We start from the raw sequence: 18,122 nt of genomic DNA, 5'->3' as shown, positions 1-18,122 counted from the left end.
TTGTTTTGAACAAATAATAATCGCAACTCGGTAGGTGTTTCGAGTTCAGTCTTTCGGTTTTTCTTGAGGTAGTTTAGTTCTCAATCTCAAGAAATGCCAAATATAACAGGTAACACTAGTCTTTGCAATATGCAAAACTAGAGTCAAGGAGTTATTTGCAAAGTATCCACCCTATTGTCCATATATTTAACACTTCATTCACAACAGTCGTTGTTTGAGGTTGCCATTTCCTTTTGTCGCAGTGGAGCTGCAAACATGTTCTTTGAAAGCCTACATGCAACACCTGCACAGCAGAACAGTCATAAGCCATTGAATATTTGAACAATTAGTAATGGCTAATGCATGAATGGTCATCAGGTTGGTTTGGAGGTCATGGGATTGTTTTGAGAACCACCAGCATAGGTGGATGTAAAAACAATCCCAATAATGCCAATGAATACCCTGTGGTACAAGGTATTGGTTATACCCTCCCAGTGTGAACTCCCGAAAGTGAATATAAATTTCGTGCTCTGGGAGTAGAGCACATTTCATTTGAGCCCCACATTGCCTTGATTGGTAAATATTAATGTCCTATTTAGGGGTCGTTTCGAGGGTGAGGTGGTAATCTCAAATACCTTTAATTTGGGCCATATATTGCCGTGGTCGGTAAATTTGTACTCTTTGGGGGGTATGTTTGGGAAGATAAAATATTCGTATTCTACTCCCAAATACTTTCGTTTGAGCACCATATTGCGATGGTCTGTAAATAATTGCAGTTTGTGGGGTTTCGATGGTTGCTATCAATTTCGTGCTCCACTCCCCACTATCCTTCATTTGAGCCCCATATTGTCGGTAAATATCTCCGATTTAGGGTGCGGGGTGGTCCCCCAACCACTTAGGCCTGAAAATAAATCATCATGGTGCTCTACTTTCAAATATCATTTATTTGAACCCCATATTGCCATTGGCCCCAGAATTGGATATCAAGTTCGTTTTCTATCAATATCGAGCTCTACTCTCTTCAAGACCCAAATTGTCATGGTGAGTAAATACGTACTATTTGGGGGTTGTTATGGGGGTGGCATGTCCCCCAGGAAGTTGGTCACGAATGTTGATATCAGATTCGGGGTCTACTCCCAAATACCTTTCATTTGAGTCCCATATTGCCATAGTCGGCCAATGTGTCCGGTTTTGGAGGTCTTTTTTGGGGGATGGGTCGGCTACTCAGCGACTTGACCCTGAAAATAAATCTCAGATTCGTGTTCTAATCTAAAAGACGTCCTACTTGGGTGGTGGTATGGGGGTGGGGTGGCCCCATAGACACTTTTTCCTAAAATTTATATCAGATTCGTGCTTTACTCCCAAAGATCTTTCATTTGAGACCCATATTGCAATGGTCGTAAATTTGTCCTCTTTGGGAAATGTTTTTGGGGAGGGGCGCCCCCCCAAACACTTAGTCCCACATTTGACAGCAGACTCGTATTCTACTTTCAAATACCTTTGAGCAGCATATTGCCATGGTCTGTAAATAAATCCTGTTTGGGGTGTTTTAGGGAAGAGATGGATATCAGATTCGTATTCTACTCGAAAATACCTTTCATTAGAGCCCCATATTGCCATGGTCGGTAAATATGTCCGATTCAGGGGTGTTTTGGGGGTTGGATGGTCACCCAAACACTTGGTCCAACAATTGGATATCAGATACGTTTTCTAATCTCAAATACCTTTCATTTGAGTCCCATATTGCCGTGATTGGTCAATATGTGTAGATAGGTTTTTTGGGTGGGACGTCCCCCCTAGGCACCCCATCCGAAATTTCGACACCAAATTTTTGTTTTTACGTTACTATAAGAGAGCACACAAAATTTCGCTAAAATCGCACCACCCAATTCCGAAATATAACTTTTATGAAAATTAGGATAAGGGGGCGGGTCCGCCAAGTCGACTTTTAGACCCAACACCATAAGAAAGGGGGAATATTCATTAAGTCATTCCGATTGTCACACATCGAAATATCCATTTCCAACCCTACAAAGTATTTTTATTTCGGATCGTCGTAAAATTCAAAGACGATTTAACGATGTCCGTCAGTCTGTTGTAATTACTCTACAGGCTTCAAAAATTGAGATATTGAGCTGAAATTTGGCACGAATGCGTCTTTTTGCTGCACGCAGGTCAAGTTTTTGACGCGGTCAAATCGGACCATATTTGGATATAGCTGCCGTATATACCAATTTTCCGCTTAAGGGTCTAAGGCTCATAAAAGCTGCATTTATTACCCGATTTCGCTGAAATTTTAACAAGAGTTGTTTTAAGCCTCCTGACATCCGACCCAAATATGGTTCAGATTGGACTATATTTAGATTTAGGTGCCATATGGATCGATCTGCCGATAAAGGGTCTGAAGCCCATAAAAGCTTTATTTATTACCCGATTTCGCTAAAAATTTGACACAGTGAGTTGTTTAAACTCTCCGACATCCGACTTAAATATGGTTCGGATCGGACTATATTTCGATATAGCAGCCATATAGACCGATCTACCGATTAGGGGTCTGGAACCAATAAAAGCTGCATTTATTACCCGATTTAGCTGAAAAGAAATAGCTGTCACATAAACCGACCTTCCAAATTAGGGCCTTAATCCCATAAATAGCGGATTTATTGCCCGATTTTGCTGAAACTGTTCCTTGTAGCTCTCGGGACCTGAATAAAATATGATCGAGACCAGCCCCTATTTAGATATAACTATGGATATAGTAGTGGAGTTATAATAAAATAGGATGATTAATATATCCTTGGTGGTGGGTATGGAAAGTTCGGTCGATATATATAAGATTTCGTACGTTCAAAATCTGTATGATTTGAGACGCATGAACAAAAATATTATTCGCTTCTTAGAAAAATATGCGTTTAACCGTGACTCGTGAGTTTTTCGAGAGTCGTGATTTTCTAATGAATCGTGAGTGCCTCGTGAGTCGCGATTTTCTCTTGAGTTGTGATTTTCTCGTCAGTCGTCATTTTCTTGTGTGTCTCGTGATTTTCTCGTGAGTGCCTCGTAAGTCGTCATTGTCTCGTGAGTCATAAGTGTTTTGTGAGTCGTGCGTGAGTAAGAGTAAAACTTTTGCCTCGTGAGCGTGCGTGAACGTGAGTTGACATAAACCAACTCATAAACGTGAGTTTGAAACCACTCAGCATGTCGTCCGCCCCGAGAGTAAAGCTTCGAGCGCAGAACCAGCCGTCCGACTTACGAATGAGAAAGAGACGGATAAACGAGAGCGATGTGCAGGAGGCAAGAGTGGTATATATACCCAAGCCCGGAAAGGCAAGCCTTACGTCCTTTCTACTCAAAACCATTGAAAGTATCGTGGATACCATGATAAAGAGTAGGAGGCTTTTGACAATGTGCGGGTAGACACACTGATCCAATCCTTAGACCAGTGACGGGTGGACCGGGTCCTTAGAAACTGGATAAAACATATGCTAAGGAACAGGTGGATAAATTGTGTGTCCCATGGCATAAATATAAGGGAAGAGTGGTACAAGGCCTTTGGGTGACCATCATAAATGACCTATTACGGATGCTGACCGCGGAGGGATTTGAACCCGTCTGCTTTCAGACGATGTTGTAATACATCTTTGGAGTAAGGATGCGAACCAACTATGCAGTAGGGTCGAAAGGCTCTGGCATATGACTGGGCTAGACCCGAGGGTCTCAATGTTAACCCAGAGAAGACTGAAATATACCTGTTCAGGAGGAAGACGAAGGTGGGCCAATTTGACGCACCAAGTTTTCTCAATAACACAATTTCGATATTTGACAAGGTCAAATACTTAGGAGTGATCTTGGATAGGAAACTGAATTGGAAGTGTTATATTCAGGAGCGTACTGAGAAGGCTAACAGATGTTGGACACTATGTAGACAGACGTTGGGCATGAAGTCGACTGGCTCTACAGCAGGGTGATAAGACCAATACTTACTTACCCCTCACTAGTTTTGTGGACTGCTATGGAGAAAGAGACTGCTAAGAATAATACAACAAGTTCAGAGAACTTGCTGTCTTACCATAGCCGGAGCGATGAAAAGCAAGCCCATTATTGCACTGGAGACTATTCTAGATTTCCGACCCATTGACATACAGATTAAGTGTGAGGCAGCCACTGCGGCTATGAGACTTAAAGCGATGGTAGAATGGATTGAAAATGGGAGCAGCTCATACCATCGCGGTATAATCGAGGCGACGATAGGAAAGCTGCAAGGAAGGGAAGAGGTTTCCGATCGGATACCTGAGACGACACTTGAAGTTGAATGCGAGGCACTGCTGCCAGCGATACATCCTTGGACTGACGGGGCCATAGTATTGCCATTTGGAAAATCATGTTACACGGATGGATCAAAGCTAGAGGACAGAGTGGGCCTGGGACTGATACCTGACCATAATATGATCCTGCAGGCGGAGATACGGGCAATCAGGGAATGCGTGGGTTGGTGTGGACGTTGAGTGTTAGCATCTTTACGGACAGTAAACTGGCCATCAGGGCAGTAACAACCATGATGGTAAGGGCACGAACAGTCTTGGAGTGTAAGAAGGAGATTATTGCCTTCTATGAGGATAGCACGATCCGCATCGGTTGGGTGCCGGGCCATAGCGGAGTAAGAGGGATGCATATGCAGACTATGGCAGTGAAGGCCAGAGGCCTGCGTCAATAAACTTGGTTTTCCCAAAGGCTTTCGGGTCGACGCAGTCCGAGTTAAGAGCGTGGGCTACAAACGCGCATTTAACACTGTGGAACAGCTAAACGGTCGGTAGAACGACGAAAATTCTATGGGGAAATCCAGAAATCCGTGAGAAGACGAGGCTATTGCTGATATAAAGTAAGCAGGAGGTCAGCAAAGCTTTCGGTATCATAAGAGTACACATAGGACTATGAGCTCTCTTATGCAAAGTCAGTGCGATAAATGATGGCGTGTGTAGGGCATGCGGGAAAGATGATGAGGCGTTGGAGCATTTCCTATAGCATCGCCCGGCTTTTGAGGCTAACAGATACCGGCACTTGGGTGGGTAAACAATACCAGACATGAACCAACTTAGGTGAATGACACCATAGAATGGGGGTATTTTATCATTCCTGTTGTGACACCTCAACATATAGTCGACGACCCCATAATGTATATATTGGGTTGCCCAAAAAGTAATTGCGGATTTTTCATATAGTCGGTGTTGACAAATTTTTTCACAGCTTGTGACTCTGTAATTGCATTCTTTCTTCTGTCAGTTATCAGCTGCTACTTTTAGCTTGCTTTAGAAAAAAAGTGAAAAAAAGTATATTTGATTAAAGTTCATTCTAAGTTTTATAAAAAATGCATTTACTTTCTTTTAAAATTTCCGCAATTACTTTTTGGGCAACCCAATATATTCTTGATCATCTCGACATTCAGAGTCGATCTAGATCATTGGGGATTCGAAATGGGCCATATCGGTTCAGATCTACATATAGCTCCCATATGAACCGATGACCCGATTTGACTTCTTGAGCCCTTACAAGCCGCAATTTTTTCCGATTTGGGTGACATTTTGCATGTAGTGTTCTGTTATAACTTCCAACAACTGTGCTAAGTACGGCCTGAATCCGTCTATAACCTGATATAGCACCCATATAAACCGATCTCCCGATTTGACTTCTTGAGCCCTTACAAGCCATAAATTTTTTCGATTTGGGAGAAATTTTGAATGTAGTGATCTGTTATGACCTTCAACAACTGTGCCAAGTACGTTGCAAATCGGTCTATAACCTCATATAGCACCCATATAAACCGGTTTCTCCATATAAACCGGTTTCTCGATTATCCTTGTTCGCTTTTACTTGTCTTTATATAGTTCGGAAACTCCAGAGTCATATGACACCTCAACATGTAAGGGGAAATCGTTTTTATACCCTCCATCATGGGATGGGTGTATAATAATTTCCTCATTCCGATCTGAGACCCAACATAGAATAGATATTCTTGTTCGTCTTTACATTCTTAGTCGATTTAACCACGTTCGTCCGTCCGTCTGTCTGTCGAAAGAACGCTAACGAAGAAGTAAAGTTAGGTGCTTGAAATTTTGCACAAATACTTCTTATTGTCGTAGTTTGGTTTGGATTGTGAATGGGCCATATCGGTCCATGTTTTGATATAGCTGCCGAATAAACAGATTTTTGATCTTGACTTCGTGAGCCTCTAGAGGGCGTAATTAATATCCGATTCGGTTGAAATTCAGCAAAAAGTGTTTTGGTTTGGCCTTCAACAACTGCGCCAAATCGGTTCACAACCTGAAATAGCTCCAATATAAACCGAGCTCCCGATTATACTTCTTTGGCCTCTAGAGGGAGCAATTCTCAGCCGATTTGGCTGAAAGACTTCTTGGATGGCCTTTAACATTCGTGTTAAATATGGCCTGAATCGATCCATAACCTGATAAAGCTCCTATAGAAACAGATCTTCCTATTTTTTTACTTGAATCACGATAGGGCACAATTCTTATCCGATTTAGCTGACATTTTGCACAATAGATTCCGCTTTGGTCTCCAACAACCAAACCAAGTATCGGTCCATAACTTGAAGTAGCTGAAATATCATAGCAATTCTTCTCCATCATCCTTTGTTTGTCTATAAAAAGATATCGGCCAAAAAACTTGACAAATGTGATCCATTGTGGAGGCTATATAAGATTCGACCCGACCAAACTCTTACTTGTAGAAATATGTGGATTTCACAGCACATATTGGCTTACTGCATTAAAGTGGTGTTTAAGGCGCCTATCCCAGGTGGGGGTAACTTTCTAGGATTTAGATGTGGGAGACATCAATTTTGCCCTGTACTTTGCCATGGTGAAGCTTCTCAGAACCACTACCTGATATCCCCCACTCCCAGCGTCACGCCCTTAAAAATGTTGACCGCTGAAATCGTTTTGAATTTCGCTCCAGAATTCGAATCTACAGTTTCCCAGACCTTTCACGAATACAAAAAAAATTATGTCTAATTTTTCCACAGAGAGTTTCTAATTTTCTTCAAAAAAACAAAAATTACCAACGTTTCTCTCAACATTATAATCAACCTGATGTGCGATTACTCTCATTTATTCATTCCCTATCGCTCTTTTTTTTGCTCTTTGCAGACGAAAGTAATAACGAACCACGTTTGTATGCCACTTGGCGTACGCCAACAGCAAATAACGTTGGCAAAACTAGAACAAAATTGGCTATAGCGAACACAGCAGCCACAACCCCCAGCACCACAACGCAATTGCAAACTGCTGCTGAAACGCGATCAGGGTCAACTTTGAAAAGTTGTCAACTGGACATAGACGATAACGCATTGTACCTGAGCCCCCTAGCACTCGAAATGTTAAGTGACGATTTGCCGCAACTTTTGCAAAGTCTCCTCATTGGTGTCGAGCATAGTCTGGAGCGTTTGTCGCTGAATCAATTGCCGCCGCAGTTGACTACACAACAATCATACAATTGTGATGGTAACGCCGGGGCCAAACCAAACGCCCTATTGTGCGCGAGCAAAGATGCGGATCAGCTCAACAACAATAAGGCTTCGGCGCCAACAAGCATGGACACAATAAAAACGGCCACATCAATGCAGACAACGGCGACACCACCCCTGGCAATACCAAACTCTCCCAAATGCATTCTGAGACGCAGCGAATTGATTACCAAAAATAACAAATTGCACAACAGCAAATACATGCTGCGACGCTTTACCAATCGCCAGGATAGCATGAATTCAACATCGTCGGGTAACAGCAGCGCCAGCGGCCTGAGCACTGCCTCCAGTAATTCCAGTGATTCCGCGTCGTATGCAAAAACGCATTTAAATCACATCAATAACAACCACCCCCATCAGAATGGACACATCAAAGAGCCTGAAACCAAAACGAACGACTGCAATACATCACCTGCCCTGCCCAGATTTTGTCTGGGTACCTCATTTCCTCACATTGACAGTGACGAGGAGAATGCCGAAGATCGACGCAATTCCTTAATGGATGGTAAGTGTATAGAGGTAGATTCTTTGGAAGCGAAACAAGTTGTGATTTGGAGGGTTTCATTACAATAGCAGCTTAATATTGAAGGAATACGCACGACTGATGTATACAAATTACACTATGCAACATGAAGTTGTATACTTGCTACATCGGCTACTTCGCAGCATATATGGATATATCTTCTAATATCTACAAGTCAAAATTGTCACAGATTGTGTAGAATAAGGAATAGGTTAGGTTATGTTCAGTTTAAGTGGCAGTTTGCCATCATAATCACTTAAACGTTGTCGTCCATTGTGACACCACAGGAACAGAAGAAGGAAGATGCCTTCTAGTTCCTTCCGTTTAACTATCCAGATCGCTTTAAAGAGCCCAACCACTTGTGAATGTTCACATTCGCTAAATCAGATACGTTGTCAAAGAAATGAGGACCTAAACTGGAACTCCTTAATGCCAGTGTGGGACACACACACAGAAGGTGTTCTATAGTCTCCCCAGTCCCCTGCCATCAGACTCACTTAAACGTTTTCGTCCATTGTGATACCACAGGAACAGAAGAAGGAAGATGCCTTCTAGTTCCTTCCGTTCAACTATCCAGATCGCTTTAAAAAGCCCAACCACTTGTGAATGTTCACATTCGCTAAATCGAACAGGTTTTCAAAGAAATGAGAATCTAATATGGAACTTCTTTTGACTGCCAGTGCGGGACACACACACAGTAGGTGTTCTATAGACTCTTCTTCTTCGATGTCCTCAGATCTTCTGCAAAAGTCGTTGCTGACAACCTTCAGCCTGTAAGCATGTTTTCCGATTAAACGGTGAACTGTCATGACGGACACAATGACTGAGAAGTCTGTTCTAGCCAGGGACAATAGAGCAGTAGATCTCTTCAAGTCTAGATTTGCCCATATAATTTTGTGGTCTTTACAAATCCTCCTTTTTGAGTCATTCGTTGCTCTTCAGGCCAGACCGTATAGACTTAGGTTACATGTCGCAAGAGGCATACCCACAGATTCCAGTTTCCCTGGAAAGAGAAGATCTGCGACAGTCGATGGCGGTTTTTGTGTTCAGAAATACGTTCTCCGGGGATTTAATGGCTGGCTGGCGGTCTGAGAAGATATTTAGTCCAATCGTCGTTATGACATTATATCTTAGCCATTACACCACTTCGTTGATTGCAAGGATCTCCGCTTGATACACATTGCAGTGGTCGGGTAACCTTTTCGATATGACCAGTTCTAGATCCTTATTGTACCCCCAAAGCCTACCGGGTCGTCTAGTTTGGAACCATCCGTATAAACATCTATGTTACTTTTATTACCAGGGATATCTTATTTGCCGTACCCTTGAGAAGTTTAGATCCCGGAATTCTTAGTTTACGTACCATTCCTCCACACACCCATGATTCCTGGATAAGAACCACGTCAAATCCCCCTGCCATCAGGAGGACCTTTAGTGCCGCCGAAGCGTCCTTACAATGGTGGAGATTTTTCTGTAGAAACCGGACCATAGTCAGGATTCAGAACCCCCATCACTGTTGTGCCAGCCTCGTCTTCCGATTCCGCCAGAAGTTCATCCTCACAAGATTCGTTAGATCTTGTCATGATGAGCTTCCGTACGTATCGCAGGTGGGAAAGCAGTGGAACCTCAGAAAACTGAACACTTGCGGTGTTCTTTAGATGATTCACTAGCTGCTGCTGTCAAAGGACCTTTCGAGTTCCGTCCTTTCTTGCTGGCGCACACCTTGATTCCATTCCAACCGGATGACCCTACCACACAGGTCTTGTCGGGTCCCGTTTCGATGCCTTACCCTCCTGTCTCGATAATGGCAGGGGATTTTCAGTCTCCTCGAATTCGCCAGACATAAGCGATGTGGTCGATAGTTCCTCAGGCAAATGTTCAGCAACTGCTGAATCGTCTCCTAATTCCCCAACCCCCCAACTATAGACCTTCAGTTTCAAAATGTTGAATCCGTCGAATACAACTCCTCCAGACTTGTTGAGGTCTGCGAGACAGCCGGAGTTTAGTACGAATACTGCATGTCTCCAGTCACCATCAGCCCCATCCAATCTACCAATCTTCCAGTCGGTGGTTAAAAGAATGGTATTACATTCCCTTAGTCTTCCAAGTATTGGTTTAAAATCCGAGGGAATCCTTGGTATCCAAGCCTGCGCCTTTGGACGAGAAGGATTATCTTCCTTCTTAACTAAATCTAGTGCTGCACCTGGCCAGATCTCTCCAATCTTTTTTAAGCACGCAACTATACATTTCAAGTGAGCGTTGATTGCCGAAAGCAATTAGTCTGTATTGGCCTCGACACCAGCTTAAATCGTCACAAACTGGAGGAGACCCAGAAAATTCCGCAAGAACATCGGAATATAATGATGGCAGTCCATTGACTATCCCACTCCAATTATTCCTAGGTATGCAGCCCTGTTCTTCTCCTTTGTCGACAACTGCCATTACCTAGCGACAAAGGTTCTTGGACCCATCTTACTGTTGTTCGCCCTAGTTGTTTTAGGCATGGGATGCCCTCCAGGTGACCGCAGCCTTTTGGCTGACTGCGGTGCAGTTTCCGAATCTAGACGTGTAGTGTTTGGGTAGACTGTGCAACGAATTCCCGAGCCCAATTTAGAGAGTCTCTCTCCCTATTAGTGAGAGTGAGATCATTCGTACCAAGCCTCTCAATAAACCTGAGAGCGATGCGTCTTCTATTATTCCAATGCAAGACTGTTCGTGAACTTACCGTCCTGGTTGTTATTGCTCTGTGGCCATTCAAACTCGACGTCCTTGCGTTAGTACCACACCACTTCATGCATTGCGTGATTGCCCGGATCTCCGCCTGCAGGACCGTATTATGGTCAGGCAGTCTAAAACAGATCTCAGTTCCTGTGTTCTCAATGTAGACTCCCAGGCCCACTCTGTCCTCTAACTCCGATACATCCGTGTACCATAATCTTCCAGATGGCAACACAAGGGTTCCGTCAATCCAAGACTGTGCCGCTAGCAGCTGTGCCTCGCACTCGTCTGTGTCGTGTCGTCTCAGGTATCCGATCGGAAACCTCTCCATTTCCTTCCAGGTTTCCTATCGTCGCCTCGATTATACCGCGATGGTGTCAGCTGCTCCCATCCTCAATCCATTCTCCCATCGCCTTCAGTCTCATAGCCGCATGATATGTATGCCAATGGGTCGAATATCTAGAATAGTCTCCAGTGCCCTAGTGGGCATGGTCCTCATCGCTCCGCCTATGCCCAGGCAACATGTTCTCTGAACCTGTTGTATGGTCCTTATGTTGTACTTTTTTTCCATAGCAGTCCACCAAACTACTGAGGCGTAAGTATGTATTGGTCAAATCATGCTCCTGTAGAGCCAGTAGACTATTCTAGGATTCAGACCCCATTTCGAGCCCATCTACATAGTGCCCAACATCTGTGAGCCTCCGCCCAGTACAAACCTGAATGTGACACTTCCAATTCAGTTTACTGTCCAAGATCACACCTAAGTATTTGACTTTGTCAGATATCGAAGTCGTCTTATTGAGTTAACGTGGTGCGTTAAATTGGCCCACCTTCGTCTCCCTCGTGAACAGGCATATTTCAGTCTTCTCTGGGTTAACGTTGAGACCTTTGGGTCTAGCCCAGTCATATGCCATATGCAAGAGCCTTTCGGCCCTTCTGCATAGCTCTTTCGGATCCTTAACTCTTAGAAGTATTATTACATCGTCTGCGTAGCAGACGCGTTCAAATCGCTCCTCAGTCAGCATCCGTAATAGGTCATTTATGGTGGTCACCCATAGGAGTGGCAATAAAATGCCCCCCTGTGGCGTGCTCTGTGCCACTTTCTCCCTTGTATTTATGCCATTGGACACCCAATTTATCCACCTGTCCCTTAGCATATGGTTTATCCAGTCTCTAAGGAAGTCCATTTCTTCTTGGGAGTAGGTGATGATCTCATCGTCTGCTCCCTGTTCTTTAGACTGCATTGACTTTCCAGTCACTGCACTGCCTGATGTCATCGTTTTAGGTTCATTGCATAGTCTAGTCTTCCGATTTTTTATAAAGTCGGTAATGGTTCTATCGTCGGGTCCCTGTTCGTTAAGCTTTAGTGGGTTTCCATTCCCTGTTCTGTCTGGTGTTTCAATACTAGGATATTTGCCTATCTTAGCTTTCCAAATCTTAAGTAAATGGGATTATTGAGAGTAGCGAGGCCTAGTCTAGTCTTCCGGTTTTTTATAAAGTCGGTAACGGTTTCATCATCGGCTCCCTGTTCGTTGGGTTACATTGTGTCTCCTGTCGCTGTGCTGCCTAATGTTTCAATATTAGGATCTTTACCCATCCCAGTATTCCGAATCTTTAAGTCGGTGATGGGTCCGTCGTCGGGTTCCTGTTTGTTAGGCTGTGTTGGGTCTCTCGCCACTGCACTAACTGATATTTTAGTATTAGGATCATTGCTTCTCTTAGTCTTTCCAATATTGAGAGATGCCGTGATTGTCTCGTTGTCGGCCCCCTGTTTGTTGGGCGGTGTTGAGTCAATGAAAACTTCTGCCTATCTTAGTCTTCCCAAACTTGAAAAAGACAGCTTTGCTCCCGTAGTGCGCCATGCCTTTAGTCTTAGCCAAACTCGTCACGGAGACTTGATCAATGCCAACCACAAAGAGAGATCCTTCCTTCGTCTCCTCCCTGTGGAAGACCTCCTACTTCTCTGCGACCAAACCTTGGTTTTGCTTGCCCAAGAATCCCAACATGCGTTCCATCGCAAATTTACTGCCCCATCCCTTGATGAAGATCGTAGCCTTTGTGAGCTGGGGGATATCCACCTTTCTCACAAGGTCGAGCTTTGCACCCTCCCAGGGAGCGTGACGACGCAGCCTAAAGATGTCGCCTCTATACTCGCAGCTCGTCATTTGTATGGGTGGACCCTCTACAGAGTTCCACACATGTGGGGTACTATGCCACGTAAAAACTTCTCCCCGAAGAAATGTAGCACTGCGACACCCCGTTCGGACTCGGTTATAGGTCCCTTATCATTGAGTTTAAACTCGAATTGGACGGCACTCATTAATATACGAGAAGTTTTCGCATGACCCTTAATGGAATGGTCATGGACAAATTTGCATATTCGTGCCGAATATGGATATACCTGCCACGTAGACCGATCAACCGATTTGAGCTTTTGAGCCCATGAAAGGCAAATTTGTTACTGAAATTTTGAGCACTGAGTTGTATTATACCAACTTCCATGCCAAATATGAGCCACATTGACCATACAGGCTTCAGTATAAATTTTTTTCTTTTTCCTCAACCTCATATTTTTGCTTTTTCCCCATTCTATACCAAGTCTTCAGTAATCAAATAAAACCAGACTAATGAAATGGGTTGGATCTTAAACAAGTTCATTAACTTACCCGTTTGTCTTAATGCATGATCTCTGACAGTGCCCAGTGAAGTGTCTAAATGGCCATTTCGTTTCGAGACCATACACATCGCCATAAGAGGTGTTGCACAAAACATGACGGGACACAGCGAATTCCTTTGTTGTGGTTGATAGTTTGCCTAACCTTTCATTGGTAATCAATTTACCTATAAACTTTTTTATTTGTCAATAAAAAAAAAACGCACATACTTTTTATTGCATACAGACTATAAATTTTCGAGTAAACTTCGCTCACAAAATAATGCCAGTTGAAATGAGTCAGTTATGTTGGACAACCCGAATATTGGGAACTCAAGAACATGGAGTCTGCAAGAAATTTCCACGAATCACCATAAATGAAGACATTATGGATTACGTATCAAAACAAATCGGGAGCAAATTGTTGTTTGTTTTTTCTCCTCCCCGCTTAGTCTAATTTTGGCATACTCTTTCCAACATTTCGGCTGGCATCTCACGAATGAATGCTTCAATGTTGTCTTCCAATGCGTCAATTGAAGCGGACTTGTCTGTGTAGACATGAGCTTTAACATAGTCCCACAAAAAAATAGTCTAGGCAGCCAATTGCCAGAACGTGAAATAAAATGTTCACCGAACTCGCCGAACTCAATAAGTCCAATGTTAGGCGTGCTGTGTGGCATGTGGCACCGTCTTGTTGCAACCACATGTCATACATGTCAAGTTCTTGCATTTTGGGCAAAAAAAAGTTGGATATCATCTCACGATAGCGCTCACCATTCACAGTTACCTTACGATTCGCATCATCTTTGGAGAAGTACGGTCCAATGATGCCACCAGCCCATAAACCCCACCAAACTCTTACCTTTTCTGGATGCATTGGTAGCTCTTGCAATGCTTCCGGCTCATCTTCACTCTGAAATCGACAATTCTGCTTATGTACGTGCCCATTGAGCCAAATATGAGCTTCGTCGCTGAATGGAAGAAACGCGCGATGAACTTTCTTAACAGAGCACAAATTTTGATAATAAAATTCAATAATTTACAGTCATTGTTCGTTAGTTAGACGATTCATGGCTAAATTATAGACCGTACTGAAGATGTTTGACAGTGAAATAAAACACGAAACGTGCATGAACTGTTTAACCCAGTATTGTCAAAATGATAATAGCAAAAAAAAATCACCCATTACAAGTCTTTGTTCTGCATTTCAATCAAATTGGATGATGAAGTCTTTGTTACAAATTTCATGGAAATAGGATAAAAATTGGGGCTTCTAAAGGCTCAAAAAGTCATCGGGGATCGGTTTATATGGGGACTACATCTGTTTATTGACCAATAAACTCGAAGCTTCAGCCAATTTGGATGCAAATTGAGGCTCCTAGGGGCTCAATAAGTCAAATCGGAGGATCGGTTTATATGGGGGCTATATCTGTTTATAGACCGATTCGGATCATACTTAGCATTGATGTTGAAAGTCATAACGCAAGTCCTTGTTCTAAATTTCATCAAAATCGGATGAAAATTGAAGCTTCCAAGGGCTCAAGAAGTCAAATCGGGAGATTGGTTTATATACCCGCTGTTTATGGACCAATTCGGATCATACTTAACGTGGATGCTAAAAGTCATCACTCAAGTCTTTGTTCTAAATTTCATCCAAATCGGATGAAAATTAAGGCTTCCAAGGGCTCAAGAAGTCAAATCGGGAGATCGGTTTATATACCCGCTGTCTATGGACCAATTCGGATCATACTTAACGTGAATGCTCAAAGTCATAACGCAAGTCCTTGTTCGAAATTTTAGCCAAATCGGTTGAAAATTGAGGCTCCTAGGGGCTCAAGAAGTCAAATCGGGAGATCGGTTTATATGGGGGCTATATCTGTTAATTGACCGATTCGGACCATACTTAACATGGATGCTGAAAGTAATTAGTTAAGTGTTTGGTCTAAATTTCCGCCAAATCGGATGAAAATTTAGGCTTCTAGGAGCTCAAGAAGTCAAATCGGGAGATTGGTTTATATGGTAGCAAAATCAGCTTGTAGACCGATTAAGATCATACTTGGCATGGATGTTGGAAGTCATTACTCAAGTCTTTGTTCTAAATTTCAGCCAAGTCGGATGAAGATTGAGGCTGCTAGGGGCTTAAGAAGTCAAATCGGGAGGTCGGTTTATATGGTAGCTAAGTCAGCTTGTAGACCGATTAGGATCATACTTGGCATGGATGTTGGAAGTCATTACTCAAGTCTTTTTTCTAAATTTCAGTCAAATCCTATGAAAATTGAGACTCCTAGGTGTTTAAGTAGTCAAATCCGTGGACCGGTTTATATTGGGGCTATATCTTTTTATAGACCTATTCAGATCATCACTTGGCATGGATGTTGGAAGTCATAACAGAAGGATTTGTTCCAAAGTTCAGCCAAATAGGATGAAAATTGAGGCTCCAAGGGGCTCAAGAAATCAAATCGGAAGATCAGTTTGTATGGGAGCTATAAGGTTATAGACCGATTTGGACCGTCGTAACAGAACACTACATGCAAAATTGTAGCTAAATCGAACAAAAATTGAGGCTTGTAAGACCTCAAGAAGTCAATCGGGAAATCGGTTTATATGGGAGCCATATGCGTAGAAAGGCCTCTGGGGGCTAAGCACCCCATATTTTGAATATTTTATTGTTTTTGATTACATTTGCTGATTTTATTGCTATTCAAAGGGTCTTAGCCCCCATGCAGAAATCTGGTCTGGCTTCGCTTTCGATGAGAGCTAGCCCATTTGCAATCCCCAAACGACCTACCTCAATAGTTAGTGCCTGTGCAAAATTTAAAGCGGCTAGCTCCACGCGTTCGACCTCTATCGTGATTTCGACAGACAGACATGGCTAGATCGACGTGGTGTCACAAACGGACTGCCTAGATAAGTGTACCCCCATCCTATGGTGGTGGGTATAAATAGTAATTTCGAGAAGGAAAAGCTAAATTAGGAATTCCGTGCTACTTACAAAATTCTTGTTTTCCCCACTTATTTGTTCTCCATACCACGCCCCTAAGTTGGCACATGTCTGGTGTTGTGTCCCCAACTAAGTGCCGGTGTCTGTTGGGCGCGAAAACCAGGCAGACATAGGAAATGTTCTAACGTCTCATCATCTTCCCCGCAGGCCCTACACATGCTATTACTTGCCGCACCGCAGTCCCATGTGTCCTGTTATGCTACCAAAAAATCATTACTGACCTCTTTCTTACTTCCTTTCAGTAATAGCCTCGTTTCGCTATTCCACAGTGTTGTATACGCATTTGTCGCCCACGCCCTTTCCATCGAGTTCGTCGACCCGAAAGACTTCCGGTTAACCAAGTTTATTGACGGCAGTCCTCTGGCCTTGACTGCCAAATCGTCTGCCCTTTCGTACCCCCTTACTCCGTTATGGCTCGGCACGCACACGATGTGGATCGTGCTATCCTCAGAGAAGGCGCTAATCTCCTTCTTACACACCTGATCGTGACCTTACCCTCCTGGTTGTTATTTCTTTATGGCGGTAAAGATGTTCACACTCGAATTCCTCGCGGCAAACCACACTACCTCAAACATTCCGTGATCGCCCGGATCTCCGCTTGTATGATGGTCCAGGCCCACTCTGTCCTCTAGCTTTGTTCCATCCGTGTAACATGATCTTCTAGATGGCAATACTAGGGTTCCGTCAATCCAATAGTGTGCCGCTGGCAGCAGTGCCTCGCACTCGATCTCAAGTGTCGTCTCAGTTATCCGATCGGAAACCCCTTCCATTCCTTTTAGGTTTCTTATCTTTGCCACGATTATGAATCGATGGTATGGCCTGCTGCTCTATCCAGTTTTCTATCGCCTTAACTCTCATAGCCACAATGGCTGCCTCACACTTAATCTGTACGTCAATGGGTCAGACACCTAGAATAGTCTCCAGTGCCCCAGTGGCCGCAATCTTCATCGCTCCGCCTATGCCAAGTTGTCTTGTGACACCACAAGTTCTCTGAACCTGTTGTAAGGTCCTTATGTTGCACTTTTTATACCCTCCACCATAGGGTATACTAATTTCGTCATTCTGTTTGTAACTACTCGAAATATTCGTCTGGGACCCCATAAAGTATATATATTCTTGATCGTCGTTACATTTTATGTCGATCTAGCCATGTCCGTCCGACTGTCCGTACGTCCGTCTGTCTGTCGAAAGCACGCTAACTTCCGAAGGAGTAAAGCTAGCCGCTTGAAATTTTGCACAAATACTTCTTATTGGTGCAGGTCGGTTGGTATTGTAAATGGGCCATATCGGTCCATGTTTTGATATAGCTGTCATATAAGCCGATCTTGGGTCTTGACTTCTTGAGCCTCTAGAGTGCGCAACTCTTATCCGATTTGGATGAAATTTTGCACGACGTGTTTTGTTATGATATCCAACAAGTGTGCCAAGTATGGTTAAAATCGGTTCATAACCTGATATAGCTGTCATATAAAGCGATCTTGGGTCTTGACTTCTTGAGTCTCTAGAGGGCGCAATTCTTATCCGATTTGAATGAATTTTTGCACGACGTGTTTTGTTATGATATCCAACAACTGCGCCAAGTATGGTTCAAATCGGTCCATAACCTGATATAGCTGTCATATATGAACAGATCTGGGGACTTGACTTTTTGAGCTTCTAAAGGGCGCAATTCCTATCTGATTTGGCTGAAATTTTGCATGGCGTTTTTTTA

The 18,122-nt window shown here is 43.3% G+C and overlaps 1 protein-coding gene across 2 annotated transcripts in view; it reads left to right on the top strand.

Annotated features, from left to right (window-relative positions):
• LOC106086606 (uncharacterized) overlaps positions 1-18,122 on the top strand; it is a 302,723-nt gene that overhangs the window by 97,229 nt on the left and 187,372 nt on the right. For both annotated transcript variants that reach the window (XM_059360455.1, XM_059360451.1), the window contains exon 4: positions 7,140-8,021. In XM_059360455.1, coding sequence (XP_059216438.1) covers positions 7,140-8,021 — 882 coding nt within the window. The remainder of the gene's footprint in view (positions 1-7,139; positions 8,022-18,122) is intronic.

This window comes from Stomoxys calcitrans, chromosome 1 (genome assembly GCF_963082655.1).
Source record: "Stomoxys calcitrans chromosome 1, idStoCalc2.1, whole genome shotgun sequence".
Taxonomy (NCBI): domain Eukaryota; kingdom Metazoa; phylum Arthropoda; class Insecta; order Diptera; family Muscidae; genus Stomoxys; species Stomoxys calcitrans.
The sequence above is the reverse complement of the archived record's forward strand: the minus strand, read 5'-3'. Positions and strand labels throughout refer to the sequence as shown.